This window comes from Pelmatolapia mariae, linkage group LG13 (assembly GCF_036321145.2).
Source record: "Pelmatolapia mariae isolate MD_Pm_ZW linkage group LG13, Pm_UMD_F_2, whole genome shotgun sequence".
NCBI classification, from domain to species: Eukaryota; Metazoa; Chordata; class Actinopteri; order Cichliformes; family Cichlidae; genus Pelmatolapia; species Pelmatolapia mariae.
Window position 1 is genome coordinate 19,441,045 of NC_086238.1, and position 25,271 is coordinate 19,466,315.

Below are 25,271 nucleotides of genomic sequence, written 5' to 3' on the forward strand. Positions count from 1 at the left end.
ACGTGCACGTCAACATTTGGAAAATACATTTATTCACAGAGCTCATACTGTAGAAGTCTAAAGTTAGAGGCATCGTGTGCAGTTCAGCCTCTTGGCAGAGAGATCTGATGGGAAAGGTTTAGTCTGCAGATCTCAGAACACCTGAGATCTGAATTTGACATGTGCAGGTTAAATATTCCAGGTGGTTGGTTATACAGTGTGTTAAACAGGCTCTCACACTCAGATTCTCATCTCAGCAATAACTTGTTAATTCAAAGCCACGTTATTTACACATGAACAAAGGAGTTTGATACATTAGGCTTCACGTCTTATAAACCAAACTGTTTTGGTCGGTTCACTCAAATTACAAAACTCAATATTCATCCGTCCTAATATCTCAACATTTCAATACATTTGCCAGAAATTGTGGCTAAACTTGAACATTACCTCACAGTATTTAACTGAAACAGGAGCACTGTGATGGATTTTGAAAATTGGAGATGATGACTTAGGTACCAGGGTTTTATCCTGCTCATCAAAGCCATGTGCAAAACAATTGTGATCATGCTTGTTGACAGTGTAAGTGTATTTGGACCCACCAGGTCCTCTGCAGGTTCAAGTTGACGCTGCTGAACATGAGTTTCCCTATGATGGTGGCAATGGTGGGGAAGACCAGGGTGCCGCACAGGATCCGTGTTGCCACATATGGTCTTCCAATATCGTCTGCAGGGATCCGAGGAACTGGACAGCCGATCCCTGCACACACACGAGTATTAGTTTTATTCCTGCATAAACCTGAGGGCGCAGCTGCTGACACAGTTGAGTTTCAGAGGCTGAGGAATGATTTATTTATCTGTTTTGTGGCTGTGATGAAGTGAACACAGACCAGCTGTGTTTTTTTCCTTTCCAAGAACTCCAGCCCGTGTGCGTGTTTTTGCCCAAGGACCTCCCCTGCATCAATTTTTCAGTCAGTAAATACAGCTGTTAAGAACAGAGCAATGGGAGCCCACAGGAAACCAGAATATTTACTCAGAAATAAAATCAGCATAGAAAACATTTAGCATGAGCATTAGCGTTTCCAGGCTGCACCCTTGTGTCCTATTACAGACTTAATTATGTCAAAGTGGTGCTACAGGAGTTTTGTGTTGTATAATTTGTGTTGTATAATTAATTGTTTTGCAAATTAATTTAAAAAAAGTATTGAGAGTTATTTAGATTAAATTAAAGTTATAATCCTGCTTTACCACATTAATAGTTTTCAAGATGTATAATCAAAATATTATTATTATCATTATGTTTAAAAAACATTAAGTAACAGTGCTCATTATGTATTAACCTTAACGTGTTACAGAAAATGGGCCACCTGAGTTCTGTTCTCGGCTATTTGTTTGTGCCTGCTGGTGTGCCTTTCTGTATGTGCACAAGCATGCATATAAACACAAACAAAGTTGTGCGCACATGAGCTCACAATCACTGAAAAGAGAGTGGTTGTTTTTGTTTGTTTGTTTGTTTTCCCGTTATTTTTCAGCAGCTTTTCATTTTCACCCAAACAAAACGCTGAACTCCTCACCCCGGCAGTGTAATCGATGTCAGATTCACTGACAGTGCGCAATATTATGAACTACTACTCTGTAGGATCTGATGCTTCCCGTCTGTTTCACCTTCACCTATACCAGGATGTAAGTGTCAGAATTTACTGAAGACACATTTACAGAAATGTGACATCCTGCCCTGGTGAGGCGCTCGCTCTTCTGCTATCGATTGCTTGCGTCTGTTAAACGATGACGCTACAGACGTTAAGGTTTCGTTTTCTATATGCATAAATCCAAACAGTTCAAAACTGTTTTCATACTGTCTCAGGCTACAAAGTGTGTATAAGTGCATTAACCAAAAGCTCCAGTCAACAAGAGTCAGCAGGCTACCTCTTCTGTTTTAACCGAACTGTTAGGTAAGCCCTATCAGGTAAGAATTGTTACTTTCATTTAAAAATAAGCGGGGTTTTTTTTTTTTTTTACACCAAACTAATCCTAGCAGCTCGTGCCGGGTTTAGCCAGCTAACCTCGCTAAAGCGAAACTGTTAGCCGTGCCTACCTTATGTGGAGGCTAGAAGCTTACATTAACAAATACTTTTCAACATTGCGAACCTTTCTGAAGCTTTTGTCTTTAATACGATAAAATAAAGTTTCTTTGCTGCGAGTTGAATTAATTTATGTCCCCTAGTCAGTTACTGTAGCTAATCCCTGGCAGGTGTGTTGTTTTTCTTGTTCAGCCGGACAGTTGTCTTCATCTTCCTACGAGATTTTTCCCCTCGTCTTGACTGCCTTTACCTGTTTTTGCTGTTTCAATTACTGTACTTAGATTTTTAAGTAGCATCTACACCCGGGGAGCCATGATAATATAATAACTGCTTTTTAAATTACTTTGTTGGTTGTATAGAAAGACTGTGCTTCAGTTCACGTCTTTTAAAGCACTACAGGTGTTTGACCTTGATCATATTGTTGCGGATAGCTGGACGGCAGAGTAAATCATTCCTATTCAATAAACTGAGAGGCACACGGAACTTCGCGAGGACTACTACTTAAAAAAAATAATAGGAAAGAGACGTCGGCTGATAATGTGCTTCCACAGTGTAGTATGCCAGCATTTAGAGGCATGTTTAGTACTAAAATCTCCTTTGGCCATTATGTCACGTTAAATCAGAATATAATAAACTCCAAGAGTTGGTTTTCTTTGCTTGCAGGCTGGTGTCATCCTTGTCAGTCAGAATGACCGACCCGGTTGTGGGGAGGGTAGTTAGTGATGTCATTCGCTCACCTGAGGACAAGCGGGAGTACAGGGGCCTGGAGTTTACCAATGGCCTGAAGGCAATGCTCATCAGTGACCCAACCACAGACAAATCTTCAGCTGCTTTGGATGTCCACATAGGTAATTAGACATTCATTGCTGTTGTCCTGCCAGGTGATCATGACTTCCTTTTTTATGTTGCTTTCCACACAAAGAACATCTGGAAAACAAATGGAAAAGGAAGTGAAATTTCCCCATCATACTCTAACTGTGCTTTGCCGAACAGGATAATTCCATTCATAGAGTTGCTCATTAGTTGCCAAACTTCCTTTAAGCTTTGGATGGGTATTTATTTATTTTTGTATTATCTGGTATTTCTGTTTATAATAGTAAGTATATTATTATGTGCTCATACTTAAATCCGCAAGCTGCACTTCTCAAACAGTGAGTCCCTACCAGTTTGGAAACCTTATTTCATTACAGTGTGTAAATGTAACATAGTTCAGTTCTAGTTTCAGATACTAGTAAACAGCAGGTACAAACAACACCACATGTAATGCAGTAACTTTAATAATAACAGATGAAGAGCATTATAGAAAAGTTAACAGTGAATACCTGTGGTATTTGCCTAAAGTAAAGAAGGTATAAAAAGCACTGTGAAGCAGATTGAATCAGTCATTGGCTACATTTTAAAACTGGCCTCACACTTTGCTAGAGCAAATAAGAAACACATTTTAAGAAGTTTATAATTGTAAAGGTAGAACATTGTAAGTTTAACATCTCCTCCATTTCACCAAACCTTCAGCCCCTCTCTCTCATCGACTTGGTTGCACAGCTCTGCCTCAGTCTGCAGGGCCTCTCCTCAGATCTGAGACTGTTTGAATCACTCGTTCTCCTCTAGTTTCCATTCTTTATTTGCTTGAAATAAGACACTACACTCTTCAGTTCAGCCGCTCAGCACAGCCAGCAACCTGTCCAATTCACTCGTCTGGTCTCATAGTCTGCCCCGAGGGCAAAGCTCAACACAGTCAGGCTTTCTTTGGCTTAGCTGGTTTAACAAAACCTAAAACTCCAGTTCGAGATAACTGGTTTCTTGACTGATTATCATCTTTCTCTGTTGAGCAGGGCTTTGTGCTTCAGACTTCAGGTTTTATGACTCCTCTTTTGCACAAAATGATCTGTATGCCTGCAAAAAAGAAACTCGGAACATAACCTGCCACCGACCAGATTATGTTCAGAAGGTTCAGCATAAGTTATTATGGTGTAAAGAGAGCAAGTTTGGTGAATGCAGAAAACTGCCTGACATAGTTCACTAAGCCATTTATCTCATTTCGCAATAAAACTGTCTGCTCATCTCTAATCTGCTGTGGCTCAACATACCATCTGTGAGTCATTCAGCTCTGCAGTACTTATTCTTTTATCAAACTACAGTCTCCTATATATTTATCAGTTGATCACATCTAGCTAGTGCTTGGTCGTGTTATAGCAGTCTTCATATAAAAATGTTTGTAAATAATACATGTTGCGAAGCAACCAGCTATGCTAGAAATGTTTTACATTGATTTCTATGGGGTTGAAATGACTCCCTCAGCAGTTCTGGGGTACAAGTCTTGTTTTGTTTATTTTTTATTTTTTTATTCCACGTGCTGCAAAATTCACTGTCTAATGAATAAACCAGATTTAGGAAAAGTCATCAATATTAGATGGCGGGATGGGATTAGGGGTCAAAATAACCTCCTTGGCAGTTCTAGTGTTAAGCATTAGACAGATACTTTGAGTGCGTGAAGAATGTGAATTCGTGTGAAATAGTTTCTGTGTTTAATTGAAAATGATGAACAGCTTACCAGCATGCATCTCATTGCTTATAAATCCTCCTGTTCTGGTGCCGTTACAGATCTGTTTTTCTCACCTGGCAAACTTTAAAAGTCACAACTGTTGCATTGAACAAATTTCACTGATCAAAGAGAAGCAGCACCATTAACTACATTTCTCTGGGAATTTCTCTTAATTTGCAGGTTCTCTGTCTGACCCACCAAACATCTCAGGGCTGGCGCACTTTTGTGAACACATGCTGTTCCTGGGAACAGAGAAGTACCCCAAGGAGAACGAGTACAGCCAGTTCCTCAGTGAGCACGCAGGCAGCTCCAATGCCTTCACCAGCAGAGAACATACCAACTATTACTTTGATGTTTCCCATGAGCACTTGAAAGGAGCGTTAGATAGGTACTTTGATGTTCATTTGATGGTATTAATTTTGACAGAAACTTCAGAGTGATAGAGGATGCACTATTAAAATCTCAGGGTTGTTTGTGTTTAGGTTGCCTTTTTACCCCTTAGCTGTAAAAGGCTGATGGGGTATTATGTTGTTGCACTGCCGGACAGGGGGGTGAGTGCCGTGGACATCTACATTTGTGAATGTGATAACTTGAGAACGAGGCGATGTAGGTGCTTTAAATTGATACCGTAGGTATCAATCTCAGATGAATCTACTAAAAATCTCAGAGTAATTTGAATCTGAGTTACCTCAGCCTCAATGTCAAGGACAAGTTTTCTGAAAATCTTGTGAATGCGATAACTCAAGAAGGAAGTCACTTAGGATTTTCAAATTGGTACCATAGCTGCATCTACTAAAAATCTCAGATGAGCTTGAATCTCAGTGACAAAATAATTTTTCTGAAAATCATCTGAGTGTGATAACTTGAGAATAAGGCAACACAGGATTTGTAAAGTGATACCACAGGTGTGTCTACTTAGAGGCTGAGGGATAGCACTGGTAGTTACCAGTGTTTTTCAAATTATGGGAGGTGTCTAAATATCTAGTTATCAGTATACAGTGTAGCCCTTGGGACTTGAGGTTTGGAAAGGACGTTCAGGTGGTCAGAAATGAACCTACAGTGTAGGCTTACCTAATTAGAAATGAATGATGGTTCTAGCAAGCACCTGTTTCTGTGGCATTGGCTAATTGTTCCCTTGCACCACTGAATCGTGAAGGCCACCTGGGCTTCAGTGGTAGGTAAGAACTGTCAGGAGTGATCTGAATTATTGATGATGATTCCTTTCTGGAAAATGAAAGGATCGTATGTGTCGATTAGTTAGCCTTATTCTCTTATCCCTTTTCATAATATCTGTGTGCCTCATTTTTTGTAATCATGGCAGACTGCTTTTTATTTGAATTTCTCCCTCTATGTTTGTAGTGTATAATCTTTATTTAAAATAAACAAGATTATGCATTTTACAATACTGAGCCACAGGCTAGGCCATAACTATTATCACACCCTGTGGTTTTTCTACATGCTGAAATGTACTCCTTGATAACAGCAACTTCTGACCTTTGTAGGTTTGCCCAGTTCTTTCTGTGCCCATTGTTTGACGAGAGCTGCAAGGACCGCGAGGTGAACGCTGTGGACTCTGAGTACGAGAAGAACCTGAAGAATGATACCTGGAGGCTGTTTCAATTGGAAAAGGCCACTGGCAACCCAAAACACCCTTTCAGTAAATTTGGAACAGGTAGAGACTGTTCTTGCCAGACTTCACTTTAAAACTATATCATTACATCATTCATTCTGACTGCTTAGTGCATCGCATTTCAATTGTTATAGCAGAATATTTTGACTGGAGAGCAAAACCGCCCTGCACAGAATATTTAAGCAAGGATTCCCTTCATAGGGTCGATATGTGTTTTAGATTTTGTATTAGACTACTAATCTAGACCAGAATCCAGTCACATACGTTAATGTTAAGGGGTCAGAGAAATTACTGGAGATGGCTAATATTTGATTAAATGAGGTTTACATTCATGCAACCTACTTATTATGAGACAGCTGTTTTAGCCCAGAAATACTTCTTAATGGCTTTGGTTTTAAAAACATGAACATGCCATTAGTCAAGTTTTTTGAGAAAAGAGTTTATTCTGTTAAAGTCATCCCAGATTAAAGTGACGTATACTCAGAGCAGCTCTGAGCTCAAAATAGCCACCTGATGGCAGTCTTGAATTATACCATCTGTATTCCCATTAAGAACAGGAGAGGATCAAACAGACCTGAAAGCAGTGCACTCAGCAGACTAACATAAGCTTCTTCTGACTGCTGCTTTGATGGTGTCTGTGTTAACAAATACAGTGCAACATGTAGACTATAATCAAGTTTATTTACATACGCTTTAGCTTGTAGTTAATAAGCAATTTTTACTACAACTTTGAAGAATTTAACACAAATATTTGTTTGCTGACAATTTCATTTAGACTCTTTGAAATACTATAACAACAGAAAATGATCGTTAACTGTACAATTGGAAAATGTGTGTGCTTAAAAAAAAGGGCTGATAACTTTGTCTTATAGGTAATAAAATGACACTAGAGACAAGACCATCTAAAGAGGGGATTGATATCCGTCAGGAGCTCCTGAAGTTCCACTCCACGTATTACTCATCCAACCTCATGGGACTGTGTGTGTTAGGAAGAGGTAAGATGTCATTGCTCACATGGGTGATGGTTAAATGTTGCAAAATAATTATTCGGTCTCAGCAAACGGTGCAAGTACTACATAAGTTTGTGGATGTGGTCAGAAAGCTGGTATTCTGCATTTTATAGTGACACATTCAGAAGGAGACACCAACTGCTTGGGGCTTGTGTCAGAGAGGTTATCTAACATTAAAATCTACCTAATCAGACATGTTGGGCTGCCTGCTGTGGCAACGCCTGATGAACAAGGAGTACTCCAAGAGTGTAAACCTACGTAAAGGCAGCTCACTGTCTAGGCAGTATTTACTTTTAAGGGAGTAGTATTATATTTTTTATCTCCACCAAGGATGTTTTTGGTAATGTACGTGTCATTCTGTCTGTACACCGACAGATACGTGATAACTTAAAATATCATGTTGCATTTGACTTCTCGCCTCTCCTTCAAGGTTAACTGATTGATCTGAAGGCTAAAGTGATAATAATGCTTTATAGAGCGAGTTAAAATGACAAGAGCATGTTTGCTTGGGATACTTTTTGATTACATTTATTATGACTTTGTTATGTACATTACAGTAATAGTCTATAGCCCTTTTAATACGTAACAATTTGAATGAAGGTACAATGTTCTTAAATATGTATATTTACAGTGCAATTACAGAAATTATACTTACAGTCCACACACATCTTTTGTTAGTTGGAAAAAAAAAAAATCATGGAAACATCCATACGGCCATTGTCACCTTCTTACTATAACACCCAACCCATGCAGCGAGTAACTGGATACTATTAAAGAGGATGCTGTTATAGAATGGGTGAGGTCCTGGCTTCTTAAGGCCTACCATACTAACCAATGAATTGATAAATGTTCTTAATCTTTAAGACTTTAGGAATGAGTTAAAAATGTTGTTGCCTCCACTTGGTAGAGTAACGGTGATTAGTATTAAAACTTACTAAGAAATGGCGTAATGTAATTTACTGCCAGAAACAACTCTTAAAAATTCTTAAAACACCTTAAACGAATAGTAAATATGACTCAAAATCCTTACTGCTTTTTTTAACCCTTTGCTGACAGAGTCGTTGGATGAGTTGACGGCCATGGTGGTTAAGTTATTTGGAGAAGTGGAAAACAAGAATGTGCCTATTCCAGAATTCCCCGAACACCCTTTACAAGAAGAACAACTTAAAGTGAGCTGCTTACCTATCACGCCTTTACATTTTTTTGCATTGCAAAATGACTGTCAACGTTTTTTATCATGTTACTGTGGGAATCACACACGCTTCTGTTTATTACAGAAATTCTACAAAGTGGTTCCCATCAAAGACATTAGGAAACTTTATGTGACTTTCCCCATCCCAGACCTACAGAAGTACTACAAATCGAAGCCAGGACGTTATCTGGGACATCTGATTGGTCACGAAGGACCTGGAAGTTTGTTTTCTGAGCTAAAATCTAAAGGTAGCAGACTACAAGCTGGTGACAAATATTATAAGGAGAAAGAGATACACATAGTAAAACCATATCCTAAAATATATGATTGACTCAGTGTTGTTTATTGCCTCAGAGGTTACTTAATTATGTGTTTTGCGACCATAAAATGTAACACAAAATTACCCAGCAGAGCGGTGCGCCTCTAATTTAGTGATTGGGATAGAAGTTAATTTTCTTTTAGTACAGAAACGTTCACAGTAATGGTTCCTGTCATCATAAAAATAAAAGAAACACATTACTAAATTGTAACGGTAATTACTTTATAAGGCTGGGTGGACACAATCCTTGGAGGACACAAAGAGGGAGCCAGAGGATTCATGTTCTTCAACATCAAGATGGACTTGACTGAGGAAGGCCTCTGTAAGTCACGCATCTCACTACTTTATATGTATTGTATCTAGTTTGTGTGTTTTGCATGTGATTATGATCATTCCTCACTATGCACAAGTAAAAGAAATAAAGCAACAAGAAATACGTGAATATTAAATCTTGGGGCATGATCTGTATGTCACTGCAGTGCACATTGAGGACATAATCTTCCACATGTTCCAATACATCCAGAAACTCCGTTCTGAAGGGCCTCAAGAGTGGGTGTTTAACGAGTACAAGGTGATTTATGTTGTCAGTTCAGTAATACTGTTTCTGAAGGGCAGTATAAACTTATTTTCTATTCCTCACTGTAAAAACTAGTTTAAAAAGTAATAAAAATTAGAATAGAATATAGATGGATTATTGATTGAGTTCTATTAAGGGTACATAGTTCAAACTGAATGTAACAATTGTACGTTTTGTGACTTCAGCTGTTATACCATCAACCTTTCTGCCTCTCTCTGCAGGATTTAAAAAAAGTTGCTTTCAGGTTTAAAGACAAGGAGCGTCCTCGTGACTACACTTCCAAAATAGCAGGTTTACTACAGGTAGGTCCAACAGCCAATTTATCAGGTGTCTAGTTGAAACTGAAGATTCGATTTATGGAGGCCTTTAGAAAAATTGCAGAATTGAAGATTTGTGTTTTCAAGCAGTACAGTGCTAACAAGTTTCTTTGTGCGTTGCAGCACTACCCTCTTGAAGAAGTTCTATCAGCAGAGTACTTCTTGGAAGACTTCAGGCCAGATTTGATTGAGATGGTGCTGGATAAGCTGAGACCAGAACACGTCAGGTCAGTGTGACTTGGTGATGTGTAGTCAGGCTCACCTTGCTTTTTCTGTTACCAAGTATGAAGTACCTCTCAGAGGAAGATGTGGGCACATGGCGTGATAAACTTTAAGCTAAACTTTACAGCTGCAGTCCCACTTGGATAACTGGACTGAAATAAAAGTGGGCCTGGTGTAGCTTTAATTCATTTTCTGGGTTGCAGCTGCTGTGCCAAGCAAAGTCCAGACTTGTAACCGGCCCATTCCTTAATGCGTATTAAGGAGACGACAGCATGCAGTCATTGGCTGACCCTGACAGTTTGCATGCCAGTCTCTTCCTTTACTGAAGTGGCCATTTAACTCTGGGCTTTTGCCAAAACTGCTTTAAATTCATGAACGAATGCTTCTTTATTTATCCATCTCATTCCAGCTGCAAGTGAAGTCACCGAGAAACACCATTTCCTTTTACACTGAGTCCTTCAACTTTGTTTAACTAAAACATACTGATGGGATAAATGTTCAAACTTAGGTGAAACCCGCACTCTGATGGTCTGACAGCTCCAGCCAAACGATGTGTCAATGGCTGTGCACCACCTGAAACATGATCGAAATGGAAAAGCACTCACATCTTGTGCAGCAAACAGGCACTAAGTACTCTGTGCACAGAGGGCTTTCTGTATAGATCTATAATGTGACCTGTTGTCTTCTTACTTTTCCAGAGTTATAGTTGTGTCAAAATCATTTGAAGGACAAACAGACATGACAGAAGAGTGGTACGGCACGCAGTACAAACAGGAGGCCGTCTCTGAGGAGACCATCAAGGTGAATGATTGTGTCCAGTTTTTCTGCTGTGTAATCAGCGTATAACCGCTACATCAGTTATATAAGGCTCTGCTTGCTGATTGTCTATCTTTTTTTGTTGTAGAAATGGGCAAATGCAGACCTCAACGGCAAATTCAAATTGCCAATGAAAAATGAGTTCATCCCTACCAACTTCGAGATCTACCCTCTTGAGAAAGACTCTCCGTCAGTTCCCACTTTAATCAAGGCAAGTGTTTTCTCTGCACAGCTCCATCATCAAAGTGTTGTCACTTTTCATTGTCTGACTGCACTGGACGGTCCCTGCTTACCTGCTTCTTCTTAAGTCTCTTATGCTTTCATATGGAAATGTGGTATTGTGATTTAGACATCAAGCATTAGTTGTGTTATTGTTATGTCAGGATCAGAGGAACTAAGCAGCTAATTAAAGCTTACATTTTCCATCTCTGTAGGAACAACTGAATAAAAGTTAGTATGGCTTTTGTTGTTTGTTGCTAAGAGACCTATCAAAGTAACACTGTTAGATTTCTGTGATTAAAGGAGCGTCGTCTGCTTGTACAGTTTACCTCCTGCTTGCATTTCAATGCTTTTCTCTGTGAAGCCTTTCTGTGAAAATGAAATTAAGTTTGGTTTTCATTTCTTCCAGGACACTGCTATGAGCAAGGTGTGGTTCAAGCAGGATGACAAATTCTTCCTCCCCAAGGCTTGCCTGAACTTTGAGTTCTTCAGGTGAGTAGTAAATACAGAGGATTTGTTCTGCAGCTGGAGCGTGGACACAAATTCTTACCAAGTAAATTGTGTCTCTTAAGATTAACTCAATAATGAGAAATAGTAAATGTACTGCTGCTACAAAAGTGCATAATAAGTTTTAAAGTAATCAGATAACAAAGTGCAAAAATAAATATCGAATTATGCATGAGTGTTATCAGGTTTGTAAGTCAGCAACCCCTGTAGCTGAAATGAATCCAATTCAAACCTAAATGGAATAATAACCAGTGCCAGTGCTTGTTACACATGAAGAGATGAAATATGCAAAAAGCCTCTAATAGTTGTACAGGTACAGCTGTTGTATTTCCCAGAGAGAGAAAATACTGATAGATAACTTTAGATGTGGAGAAAGGCATAAAAAGGAAAGAAGAAAGCGAGGAAGAAGAGAGATTTCATTTTGTTTTGTTTTTTACAGATGTTTAATCTATACATGAAGTGCTGAAGTTATATTTTTTCGCATTGTGAAATATGTCGCAAAACATACGCAATATACTTACTTTGTGTTATGCAAAGGTTTGATGAAAGTACTCAGCAATTAGGTGCAGGCTGCACTGGTCAGTTTGCAGTGCTGTGGTGACGATTACAGTAATGCACTATGTTGGACTGGTCCAGAGTGGCTGTGATGTTAATAGTGAATGTTAGGTTACATCAGGGGTAGCAGACATCAAAGTAATTCAAGGTGATAATGCTAATTAGACATTTGAGGCCTAGTGGTGGGAAATCTGGCATGATTGCTTGTTTGATATCCACTTATATTTGGTGCAAGCATTTCTTTTCCCCACACTGCACCACTACAGCCAATTTTAAGGGTTACCCGAAGAGCTGAATCCCACTTTAGCCCTTGGCTATACTCATTTATCTGTTTGGTGTAGAGGCAAAGCCCCCCATCTAAAATTTAGGCAACAGCAAATAGAGTTGTACTGTTGCACTTTTGCCACCTCAGAGGATAGGTTGGATTAGCTTAGATCAGCTTTTAGCCATATTTTCCAACATTTTACAGCCAATCCCTGCTGGAATTAGACAGTATTAGTCTATAAGTATTTCCACTGTTACACTCCTGATAGCTACAATTAATTATATGTTCATAAATTGTGAAACATGCTACACAGTAGTTGCAGTTTGCATCAGCTCGTGCAGCTTTATTTGTATGCTTTGTGTGACATTTTCTCTACAGCCCGTTTGCGTACGTGGACCCATTGCATTGTAACATGGCATATTTATACCTGGAGCTTCTCAAGGACTCCCTCAACGAGTATGCATATGCAGCCGAGCTAGCTGGCTTGAACTATGAACTCCAAAATACCGCCTATGGAATGCATGTAAGTATTCACAATCCCTTCCCATCTCCGACCTCATGCCGCCTTCCCTTTATTATCCTCAGACCGGGCTACAGTGGCTCAGGCAGGCCTGGGTTGATGGGCGACTTTAACCTTCCAATCTGACCGTGTCTGTGGCCAGACTGAAAGTTACAATAACAGGAAACTGCCGTATATTGAACGTTTTTTATTGTTTGACATACTTGATCATTAGAAACTGTTTTGTAGAGATTTTGAACCTGCGTGTGTTTTACATCACTTCAGAAAACCTTTTAACCCAGCGGTCCCCAACCCCCGGGCCTCGGACCGGTACCGGTCAGTGAGTCGTTTGGTACCGGGCTGCAAGACTTGAGGCTCCGGTGTGAAATTTATGGTTTTCAGGGATTTTATTGTTAACTCGGTTTCCCTGGGTCTTTTCCCGTGTTGTAGTTTTGTGTCTTATTTTGAAAGAAATATTTACGCATTACCATAGTGACCAGAGAGCATTAAGGGGCAGAGAGGAGGATGTTACTCTAATTGTTGTTGGCGCATTTCAGGAGGACAATGCTAATAAAGTTACACAATTACACAGTGAATTCTCGTTTATTATTATATTTACAAAAATACCACAGTTTTTGTCTTGGTCGTACGTATCATTTTATTTTTTGTATTTATCTGCGATACCTTAAAGGCCGGTCCGTGAAAATATTGTCTGACATTAAACCGGTCCGTGGTGCAAAAAAGGTTGGGGACCGCTGCTGTAAAGCACCGTACTGGCGTATTATCTTCATATTATCATCTAAGGATAAATCTTTGACTTCTTTCTTTTCATTTTTTAAAATTTCTATGGCATGCCGACATCTTTGTTTTAAAAAAGTAATAATAAAAGTAAAAATAAATTGATAATAAAATGTCAAGTTTTGTGCAGACTTTAATAGTACGCAAAACTCTGCCTATGTAATTCTGTTTAGTGCCTTTTGCTGCCATTATTACGGATATCTGCACAAGTTTGCCTAACAAGCAAAAGTTCCCTAAATGAAACAAAGGTACCCAGAGGGAGGCCCCTTGTGAATAACAGAACAGGCAAAAGTAGCCATCTATTTTTATTTCTTATTTTTTGGCACTTCTATTGTAAATGTAATACCAGGCAGTGAGTGAGAAGGCATCTGTGCCACAGAATATAAGGGATAAGGTCAGTTGATGCAGATACCCTGTTTGTTTGTTTGTTTTTTTCAAGTGATATTTGCTGGTTTGCTGTGGTGTTGTCTCTCCACTGTTCTTTAAAACCTGCTGACTTCTAACAACTCTTCAGCTGTCATAATGACCAACTAACCTGCATTCATTAGCTCCCTTCTCACCTGTGAATTCATGACTGTGGTGTGTCCTTACAGAGGGCTGTATAGCTGTGTGATGGGCTGCAAGTAATTGATCTGAGTCAGCAGTATTAGTGTGGATGCTGGCCGTTTGTCAAGGTTAACGATGTTTGGAGAGATTACTTTTAACAGGTGTCACTGCAGGGGCTTGGCCACAAGGTGAGGCGAGCTGTGGGATGAAAGTGACAGCGAAGCCCTGGGAGGTTATGCTGAATCATGAAGGGCCATTAGGTGTGCGTGATGCAGGAAAATTGAGGGTTTAAATAACCGTAAACATTTTTCTGTCTAAACATCTCTGTCTCTTTTCGAGAATCATTTAAGATATTTACAGTGTATGAGAGGAAATGATGCTTACTCAATTTTATCATCATGCCTGAGATTCAGGCAGACCATTGACATTGTTTTTGTTTTTGAGCCTCTGGAGATTCAAATTATTGTTCACCACAAGGAGTTGGTCTAATCTGAAAAGATTTTCTTCACAATAGTTAGAAATATGCCAGTACGGTGCTTTACAGCATCTCTAAGGAACTGTCTGCAGCTCTCCTTCACTTAAGTGACTTTTGGTATTTGCAGGCAAGTGCATATTAGACTTGTTCATCTCTCTCACACTCTAGAGATTCAGATTATTGTTCACCATGAGGAGTCGGTCTAATCTGGAAAGATTTTCTTCACAATAGTTTGGCCAGCCCACGATTGAATTAAATGGAGACCACATTCATGTATTCATGGTAGCAAATGAATGCAAAACCTTCAATAACAACAAATGTTAACTGTTATGCTAATAAGCTTAATGTATCCTTTTGTTTGTTGATGATGTGCCGCCTGTCTCCTGTCACTGTGTGCTGCAGCTGTCTGTTAAAGGCTACAGTGACAAACAGCACATCCTGCTGAAGAAGATCATCGAGAAGATGGCCACTTTTGAGATAGACGAGAAGCGCTTTGACATCATCAAGGAAGCTGTAAGTTCAGACTCACTGAATCAGTAATAGTTTAGCTTCCAGTCTCAGTTTTAATGGTGATCTGATTTTGCCTTCTTTCTTTCTGCAGTACATGAGGTCTTTGAATAACTTCAGAGCTGAGAGGCCTAACTATCATGCCATGTACTACCTCCATCTTCTAATGACCGAGGTTGTTTGGACCAAAAATGAGCTCAGAGAGGCTCTAGATGGTGAGACTCTTAATGTTTCTCTTGTGTCTCAGCAGGTATGCTTACTGGCTGCTTTTTCATCTGTGGACCAAACAGAGTTAATTGAAACACAGAATAAACACATAGCCAAGCTTTACTTCAGGCCAGAGCTGAGGAATTGAAAAGTGAGCCTTGAATTAATTGCATGAGGTTAACATAATAGCTGCAGTGAAAAATGTAAAACTATCACTGAAGTTTTCAGGTGCACACAGTTGATAGAGGCCTCTCCTCTCACCTTGGGTCTTTTCTTCTTTTCAGTTTTTCTCCTTAAATTCTCGTTTAAATGCTGAAGCTGTCCTCTAGCAGTTGCTTCCCTAGCTGCAGTCTTTCCCGTGCACAGTGCCAGTCTGGAGCCTGCAGGGCAGCTTGTTATATTTTTAACCACAGAGCTTACACAGAGTATCCTCAGATTCACACGAGACTCAATTAACCTGCTGGGTCAGGACCTGGAGCTCAGTCACCTGGGCCTCCAATTAGCACAGCTCGTTTTTGTTATCAGTCCCTTTAGCCCGCTGTCCTCCTCTGTCTGGAGTCTCTGAGACGCTGCGAGTCTCCTGCTTCCTGCTGTGTTGGTGCTGCCACGGGCAAATAATCAGTGTTTGTGTGCTGATTTAGCCCATCCACCAGTTGCTTAAATTTAAACTTTTATGCACATGTAACTGAATCTTTAGGTATGATTTTTAGCACCATGCAATGTGATGTGCTGCTTTCTTAATGGCAGGAAGACTGTCCGATGAAATCACCACACTCAGCAGTTATTCTTTTAATCAGTCTGTTACCAGCTTTGGAAAATTACTCTTTGATTGATTGCTTTTGCCTGTGATCTGTATTGCAGATGTATCTCTCCCACGCCTTAACATCTTCATACCTCAGCTGTTGTCGCGGTTACATATCAAAGTCCTTCTTCATGGCAACATCACCAAGGAGGTTAGTTGGTGTTTGGAGTCACTACTTTATTATTTTACTACCAGTTTAAAGTTAAAAGTTTCCTAAATCTGTGGCGTCTACGTTTGTAATAATGCAGCTTTCCTTTCATACCTGCTTTAGTGATATGTAACAATTTGTCTCTGTGAGGACAAACTACACTTTTTATGCCTTCACAACATTTATTTGGTCCTCTATTCATATCTCAGAGGATTTTTGTCTCATATAAGATCCTGTGATCCAGTTGCACTTTTTGTTATACAGCTCCAACATTATCATGTAATGACAGTGTCACAGTCTGCTGGAGGGAGAATTAGACTCATAAAATAGACCAATGATCCCTTCGACCAATGATCATCATCAAACTACAGTACTGACTGGTTCGGGGTGGCCATGGAAAAATCAATGTTATATACATCTGCCATCACTGGAAATTGGTTGTATAAATGGTTCCAGTTTGGACAGAGCCAGTTGGGTTATTCTGAGTAATGTACATAGAAAAATTTTAAATTCTTAGATCTCTACAAAATGTTTTTCTGAGAGTTCAGCTAGTGTTACTCAAGAGTTTGTGGACTGAAATGTTTGAATTTCATTTCCATCTGTCACTCCTCTAGTCTGCTCTTGGCATGATGCAAATGGTGGAGGACACGCTCACTGAGCATGCTCACACAAAGCCTCTCCTCCCGAGCCAGCTGATTCGCTACAGACAGGTGCAGGTTCCAGACGGTAGGTCCTCTACTCCTCCAACCCCCCCCCCCCCCCCCCACACACACACACACACACACACACACACAGGTTAAGCTCTCTAAATCTTCATCTGTCAGTCATGACTGTCTCCACGGCGACCGTGCAGATGGGTTTTTGTCCAACGCTCTCGCCCTCGTCATCAGTGGCACCATCATGCGTTTGCTGAGAAAAGACCTGATTAAATTCAGCATCCCACATTTACCTCAAAGGAACATAATGGTCACTGAGTGGAAATGGACGTCATTGGCTACAATACATACACACCTTACTGTCAGCAGCTCAGACAATGAACACACACAGGCAAACCTGCACTGCCTTTCAGATCACATTAGGAAAGCTGAATGATGTGGAGGCGAAAAGCAGAGCTGTGCGAGGCCACCTGGAGAAATCCTGTGTCTCTCTGAGGGACTTTCCAGGCTGGGCTCCAGACTGCCAGTAAGACGCAGAGCAAGAGGACATATAGGACGTGAACACAAGTTTACTGTCTAAGAAACATAGTTTTACTCCCTCATCTAAAAGCTTCAAACAGAAAGTTGTCATAAATGTGGCCAGTCAGACATCCATCACTGGTAGTGGTACTGTGTAATTTAAATGCAGATAAGCAAAGATAGCACATTGTTTAAAATTCAGACAGCTGGAGACAGCTGTCACTTTTACACTGATGGACTAAGACTAGAAAACAGCTAAATATACACATATTCTGTTTGGAGTTTTCACATTCCCTCTGGGGGGCACTCTTAACCTTGCAGCATATGGGTTGCCTGCTCAACCCAGTGAGTTACACTAGTGCTGCTGAGTAGAACTTTTGACATGTTGAGAACAATGTGAGAGGAGCTGTGGCTCGGTGCTCAGGGAGTGTCAGGTCCAGAGTGCTCAGTCAGCATGTGCATAAAGACACCTGCATTACCCAGCCTCCACTCGTCCTGCATTCAGAGCAGACTTGATCACAGTGGATTTAAACAAACTAGAGTTATTGCTGTTGGCATTCAACGGGCTGTTTCTGCCTTATTGGAAACTGTCCCCTGTCCTCTGTCTGAACTTTGCTGGTTTTACTGTACACTACTTATCTATGGCTCAAGCAATGTGCTGAAGTTCAGCTGTAAAACTACAATGAAACAGCTCATGTGCTTTTTGTAGGAATTGCTTGTGCAAGTTTCTAATGCGGCACTGAAAGACCTGATTAAGTGTGCAGGGATGGATTGTATTAAGTTGTACAGCACAGCTGGTGAAATTCATTTCTAAGCTTATCAGAGTTCATGAGTCAGTGGATTTTGGGTTAATGAAAAGGATTGTGCTTTAAATGACTTCAGATGGTTTTGCTCACTCACATGCCAAGTTTAGTTCTTAGCGTATCTCAGTGAGGTCCTGTTGAACCTTCAAAGACCAGGAAGCAAAGCCAGAAGAATTACAGGTGCTCATATTTTTACATCTAGGCTTTCTGTTTCCTGTTTTTAGTCTTTTTAATATTACATATAACTGCACAAGTACAACAACAAGGTGAGTAGATGGGGTTAAAGGCCACATGAAGCAAGCCGGCCCTTTACTTTCTTCCTCCCTCACTGTGGATGTGCTTCTGTTTTTCATGATTGCAGGTGGCTGGTATGTTTACCAGCAAAAGAACGAGGTGCACAATGATTGTGGCATCGATATCTACTACCAAATAGACATGCAGAGTACCCACGACAACATGCTGCTGGAGCTGTTCGCTCAGATCATCTCTGAGCCCTGCTACAGTACACTGAGAACCAAAGAACAGCTGGGTGAGGCTGCAAAACACAGACAATAAGGCAATATTGCCATTATATAACATGGGTACCATTTTCCAGAGCTTGAGTGTTTATACAGACAGAAAAAATGTGGCAGCTGTATTAAGTTTGGTAAATTAGATGTTTTATTCCTTTTAATATTTATGCATTTTATTGAGAATTACAGTGCAATGAAATTTGCAAAGTTCTGTCAGCTGTGGGAATGTTTATTAACTTTGAGAATGAATGGGTTGCACCTCTTAACCACATCTTAAGTATCACTGTAATGAGAGTTATAAAAAGCAATAAAAAAGTAGACCTATTGTACTCATCCTTATTCGTGTTTTTGTGTGCATGTGTATTATTATTAATGATAATATTAATGTGCTTTGAATAGTTTTTCTGCACTGTGACTCCATTTCCTAAGCTCTTACATACTTTTTCTCTTAATCCCCTAAAAGGCTACAGCGTGCATAGTGGGCCACGTCGGGCTAACGGTGTGCAAGGTCTCTACTTCCTCATCCAGTCAGAGAAGGCGCCCCACTACCTGGAGAGCCGAGTGGAAGCCTTCCTGTGTACTATGGAGAAAGCTGTGGAGGAGATGAGCGAGGAAGCCTTCCAGAAACACATCCAAGCCCTGGCCATCCGCCGCCTGGACAAACCGAAGAAGCTGTCTGCTGAGTGTGCTAAATACTGGGGAGAGATCATCTCTCAGCAGTACAATTTTGATAGAGGTGAGGCCTCCCAACAGTCCTCTTCACCTCCTGAATAACTCTTAATTACGTTTAGTTTGCAGGCCAAATGGGTTTTTCCTGATTGCTTGCCTAAGTGTTTAAGTACAAGTTCTTATATTTCAGTATATTTCAGACAGTCCCCGAGGTGAGCGGGATGTTACTTCGACAAGCACAAACTGAGATCGATTAAAGCCTGAAATAATCTGCAGCCACAGCACACCTCTCCCATCCAGCACTCTGCTGAGTGTAATGGATTGTAATGGGCCTGATTCACTAGTAATCTGCCTAAAGCCCCGAGTGATGGCAACACTGTAGTGCTGCCAAGGGAGTGGTGATACTAGATGTGTTAGAGGAGACTGGGGTGTCGGGAGAACATGCTAACAGGCTTAATACCAAGAGCTCAGAGAAACCTGCAACACAATTTATGAATAAGAGCTTACACAAGGTCTGCTTCATGGAAGCGCAGAAGAGTGGCTGTTAGTTTCATGTTTCCAGTGAAATGTAATCATGAACATTTGGGCAAAAAGTTGCTCATTTGAGTTTCATTTATATGAAAGCATTTGATATCAATATGTTGCACAGGCAAAAGACTGAACTCAATTTTAAACATCCAAGTGCTGTAGTAATAACTGACACAAGTAGCTGACTTTCACTGTGATGGCTCACTCTTGAATTTTTGGTTTGGTGCTGCAGTATTTAGGATGCTGGCTGCACTCTTTAAAAAGTTTTTAAATAATTTACTTCTGTTTTTCCTGCTGTTTTTCAGACAACATTGAAGTGGCGTATTTGAAGACTCTGACAAAAGAAAACATAATGGAGTTTTACAGAGTAAGTAGTACAGCTTTATGTCTCATGATGCCTCTCCACTGGAATACGTTTTGTAGACGTTTAACAGCACAAGACAATGCTAACTATGGAAACTCATAATCAAAGACTATATGTAAAAGATAGACTTGAACCTTTTGAACTTTAGCAATTTGGCTGCTGACATTTTTTGGGGGGGGAGCCATAAGTGACCACTTTCGTAGGAGCCTATGTTACTGCTAATTCTAGCAGGCTTGTTTAGCTGGAAGCATTTGTGCACTGTATGAGTACATCACGCAGACTTGGATCTCTAAATTGCAACATGCTAATAAAATATTAGACCTCGACTTCTTGGATGGGCCGTACCTCACTGCAGACCACTGTCAGATTATTCAAATCAAAAATCCTCTAAAAGGCTCAAAAGCACAAACACAGATGAGGATCACTTCAGATCAAGGAGCTTCTATCTGCAGTTCCTTGATCAGCATACCTGTCACTCACTGTAAGCCTTGATCAAGAAAGTGTCATGAAAAAATTCACCCTACCCATCCTGTTCTCAACGTGCTTTTTTAACATAGGACTGTATGGGGGATTGAGATGCCTCAAGTGGCAGGAACTTGCAGTGTTTCTAGTAAAACTGGATATACTCGACCCCGCGTGTTGCAGCGGGGAAATGATAAATGTCAGACAAATCTGAATTTGTGAGGTTATCTTATCTAACAAGAAAATTATGGTGTAAAATAAGGATAAAAATTGCTCTCAGCACCACCTACTCTGTTTGTGTGTCCACACATACACAGATCCGCTGCATTCATTCTGCCCTCCTAGCTTTCATCTCATCCAGCCTCCTGCTTCTGTTCATAGCTGTGGAGGTGACACTGACACAGGACGCTCACAGCATATCAGCGGCAATAATGACAGCCAGCCGGCTTGTTTCGGGGGGATAAAGAGCCCAAAGACACCTGGCCCCAGAAAGAATTGGCATTATCGGAGCCCTGCAGAAACCATTACAGCCCCCATGCAGAATAAACCTAATGCATTTCTAATGTCATATCAGCAGCTAATCGCACAAGCTGCGTCTTTTCTTTTTTTTTTATTATTTAATTTCTGGTTGCCACAGTTGACGCCGTCTGACTGCAGATGAGCCAAATGTTCAGTCTAATATAATCCTCCATCCAGAGTCAGAGATGAAGCCCGACTGTGTAGCTAAATCTCCACAGGGCTGTCACAACTGATCACACACTCAGTGGGGAAACACACACAGCCATCCTGTCTGTGCTGGGTTTCTTTTCTGTGGTAGCAAAGCTCTTTCCCAAAGGTGATGAGTTATTCCATTAATGGAGGGAATAGTTTCTGGTGATGATGTTCCCTGACAACCTCCATGTATCATCCTCACCTGTCTGTCTGTCTATCCAGGAGCGACTGACGGTCGAAGCCCCAAAGAGACACAAAGTGTCGGTGCACGTGCTGTCCAGGGAGATGGACTCCTGTGAGTATCTGTAGACACAGGATGATAACATGGGCTTCATTTAGACACCCACTGAGGTCACTCACTGTCAGCCTGACCTGTCTGTGTGTACATCAGGTCCAGTAGTGGGAGAGTTCCCTGCTCAGAATGATGTCAACCTGGCTCCTGCTCCTTCCCTGCCACAGGTTAGGATCAAAGTTTTTATTTTTATTTGTTAACCTGACAGATTCCCCAGCTGCTGATATTCAGTCAGATTTTAACATTACTATAAATGCGCAGCTTAAATGTGAAACGGTGAAGGTGAAAACCCAAAGGACCTGAAACGGTGACAATAACCAGGATATCCCAATACGTCTAACCAATAACTGACTGGAATGGCAGGCCTGTTTCTCATACAAACAAAACAACAAATAATGAACCTGTCACCCAACTCAAAAACCTTAAAAATATGTTTGTGAACCAAACCTTTAAAGTGAGTTTATGTGTAATTTCTTCAGTGTCACACACACCATCCTGCTTTTTTGGCTCATGTGTAGTGTGTGTGTTACATTTGACTTTTATAATTCTATGTTCTTATAATTTTCTATGATCTGTTCATGTGACCAAAGTAGGCAGCTCCTAATTGGTTCATTTTGTTTTGAAAACGATGTGTTAAAAGCCCCAGTTATGTGAAGGCATACAGAACCGGATCAGAGAAGCCTGGGTTAAATAAGAACGTTCAACCCACTCTCAGACGTTCATATCCATTACGCTGTGATAGGTTGAGCCAGCTAACTTATACAAAGTCCAGCTATGTTGAACTTGATTTGTAGAGGGGTCTTTATATTTGTCAGCCTCCCTCTGATCTGATCTTTTTCTTTTTTGCAGCCCACAGTGATTCAGGACATAACAGAGTTCAAGAGGAGTCTGCCTCTGTTCCCTCTGGTCAAACTTCACATCAACCTCAAGGCAGCCAAACTGTGAGCGAAGCCAGCAGGTCGACACAGCAGGGAGGCACGGAGGGTGGCTCCTGCCATCAGGAAGACCTTCATCTGACGGAGCCTGCATGAGTGTGTGTTTGTTTGCGTGGATGCATGTTGAATGCGGGTGTGTGCACGTGTAGCAGGGAGGAGCCACTCAAAGAGGAAACAAAAGAATCACAAAGTTGTTGACGTAGCTGTGGTAATTATAGAGGTAACACCAGAATCACCTCATGTAACGTCTCCAAGAGGAGACGTAAGCTCACGCTTCACAGCACTGTGTAGGCTGCTGTAGACGAAAAAGAAGCAAAAAACAAAGAGAGACCCTTTAGGTCCATGCCTGCATGGAAACATGTTTGCCTGAAAACTGCTCAAATTTAGGAGGAGATGTTTTTAAATTGCTAACTACTAAACCATGCTCATACATCTTTCTTTTTTACTGCATTTTACAGTAGTGTGTCACTCAGACATTTCAGGGGTATGTCCATGCTGTTTGGTTTGGGGGTTTTTAAATTACATTTTATTAGTAAATAAAATAAAAATATTCAATCTGTCATCTACATTAGTACGGTATTCAAGTTAGTGTGAAAAGTAACGGCTGTAGAGACATTTTGTTTCTCTCTGTTGAAGCTCTGGTGAGGTCGTCAGGATCCGTTCACTCTGCATGAGAGACTTTCTGCAGCTGCTGCCTTCAGATTAGTTTGTAACCTGGTCTGATTTGAGGCACAACCCTGGAAGATCCAAAGAACCAGCAGCAGAAGCATGCCTTAGTCTATTACTTACACAGCATGTAGCTCCACAGCGTCTCAGGAGAGCTGGTGATAAAGCAGTTTTCACAGAGAGGTTTAGAAGAAACATATCAGGCTTGGGTGGGCCGTGCACTGTTTAACGTGAAGTACCTAGTGAGTAGTTTTCATTTAGAAAATCAGATTTTTAATTTCTGAATGTATTGAATGACTGATTGGCTGGTGGGGGTCATGGGCAGGTGAAGAGTGCTGAGTTTGGTCTTTTTATGTTGTTTTTGTGTGTTTCTAATTAATAAACAGCTGAAGGGAAGCTCGTCTGTCGCACTTTTCCAGTCTCAACACGTGCACGTCAACATTTGGAAAATACATTTATTCACAGAGCTCATACTGTAGAAGTCTAAAGTTAGAAGCATCGTGTGCAGTTCAGCCTCTCTCTTGGCAGAGAGGAGATCTGATGGGAAAGGTGTAGTTTGCAGATCTCAGAACACCTGTACAGAAGTTGACATGTGCAGGTTAAATATTCCAGGTGGTTGGTTATACAGTGTGTTAAACAGGCTCTCACTCAGATTCTCATCTCAGCAATAACTTGTTAATTCAAAGCCACGTTATTTACACATGAACAAAGGAGTTTGATACATTAGGCTTCACGTCTTATAAACCAAACTGTTTTGGTCGGTTCACTCAAATTACAAAACTCTATATTCATCCGTCCTAATATCTCAACATTTCAATACATTTGCCAGAAATTGTGGATAAACTTGAACATCTCCCTATATTTTTTCCACCGTTTCAAACCAATAAAATCCTACTTGAAAACTAAAAATCAAAGTGTCTGTACACCACTTGGGCAGGACAATACGGCTCGGTATTTGAGTGAACTGACCCTTTAATTTCCACAAGTGTCCATTCAGAAGTGCTGGCTGCTGCAGTGAGTCTTCTTTAGTTACCAGTGTCCGAGGTCATTCAGAGAAGTACCTGAGTCTGACCTGAGCTGGTCCAAGCTCAGGCAACTGAAGTCCCATCATGGCAGGCCGAGGGGGTGGAGGGTATGAACTGCCTCTAAAATCTGGAGGCAACGGCTTTAACTCAAGTGTCCGTCTCCTGTAAGTGCTGCACTGAATGTTGAGTCAGGCACCCCAAGGTTTTCTAATGTATGTATTATCCACACATCACGGCACAGTGCTCACCTGCACTGTGACGGGTGACAAGGCTTCAAGACACATCACATGAGAGCGTTTTGAAAAGTAGAGATGAAGAATACTGGACGAAGCATGTGAACAAAGTAAACAGCTGTGTATCAGCTTCTGATCTGCGCTCGGCGTGTTAGCCGTTAGATAATCAGCTGCAGTGGCACAATGACGTGGCGAGGCTAGTTTTCTGTTCTGCGTCAGGATTCACATCACATCATTTTACTGTTTGCTCACGAGTACATTCCTTATGCTCAACATTAGTAGCTTATGTTCAAAGAAGACTATCATCAGCCAATGGGGTGCTGCGAAATAAACAATATAAAACAATTTGTATTTTTATAAAACTAATTACACATGCCCCACATTTTAATTCTTTAAAATACAGTAGGTTTACAATAGTTAACGTGATTGCTGAAGCTCATCCACCCTGCAGTCGTACTCAGGAAACAGGTGTGTGTGTGTGTGTGTGTGTGTGTGTGTGTGTGTGTGTGTGTGTGTGTGTGTGTGTGTGTGAGAGAGACTGTAACTGCACATCAACTACTAACATGCTCCAGTCCGCACGTCTCCATCTTCACTTTAAGCCAGCGTCACAAAATGTCAGCAAAGAGTCACACCGGGGCGGTGAGAGGGGCGAGGTGTGGGGAGGAGGAAGAGGTGGTAATGAGGATG

General features: G+C 40.8%; 1 protein-coding gene across 2 annotated transcripts; it reads left to right on the plus strand.

Moving 5' to 3' along the window:
• The first annotated feature begins 1,421 nt into the window (after positions 1-1,421).
• Positions 1,422-25,209, plus strand: LOC134639671 (insulin-degrading enzyme-like). Of its 2 annotated transcripts, none has more exons than XM_063490997.1 (25): positions 1,422-1,941; positions 2,720-2,904; positions 4,779-4,986; positions 6,101-6,270; positions 7,101-7,223; positions 8,295-8,407; positions 8,516-8,678; positions 8,979-9,071; positions 9,229-9,320; positions 9,548-9,628; positions 9,767-9,870; positions 10,564-10,666; positions 10,770-10,892; positions 11,310-11,392; positions 12,606-12,750; positions 14,948-15,058; positions 15,147-15,267; positions 16,121-16,212; positions 16,824-16,935; positions 18,549-18,716; positions 19,163-19,435; positions 20,202-20,263; positions 21,656-21,728; positions 21,825-21,892; positions 22,575-25,209. In XM_063490997.1, the coding sequence occupies exons 2-25, from the start codon at positions 2,745-2,747 to the stop codon at positions 22,668-22,670; spliced, it is 2,937 nt and encodes a 978-aa protein (XP_063347067.1). In that variant the 5' UTR covers positions 1,422-1,941; positions 2,720-2,744; the 3' UTR covers positions 22,671-25,209. The 2 variants fall into 2 exon arrangements, with proteins under 2 accessions (XP_063347067.1, XP_063347068.1); XM_063490998.1 differs by having other exon boundaries at positions 1,422-1,927.
• Positions 25,210-25,271: the final 62 nt, after the last annotated feature.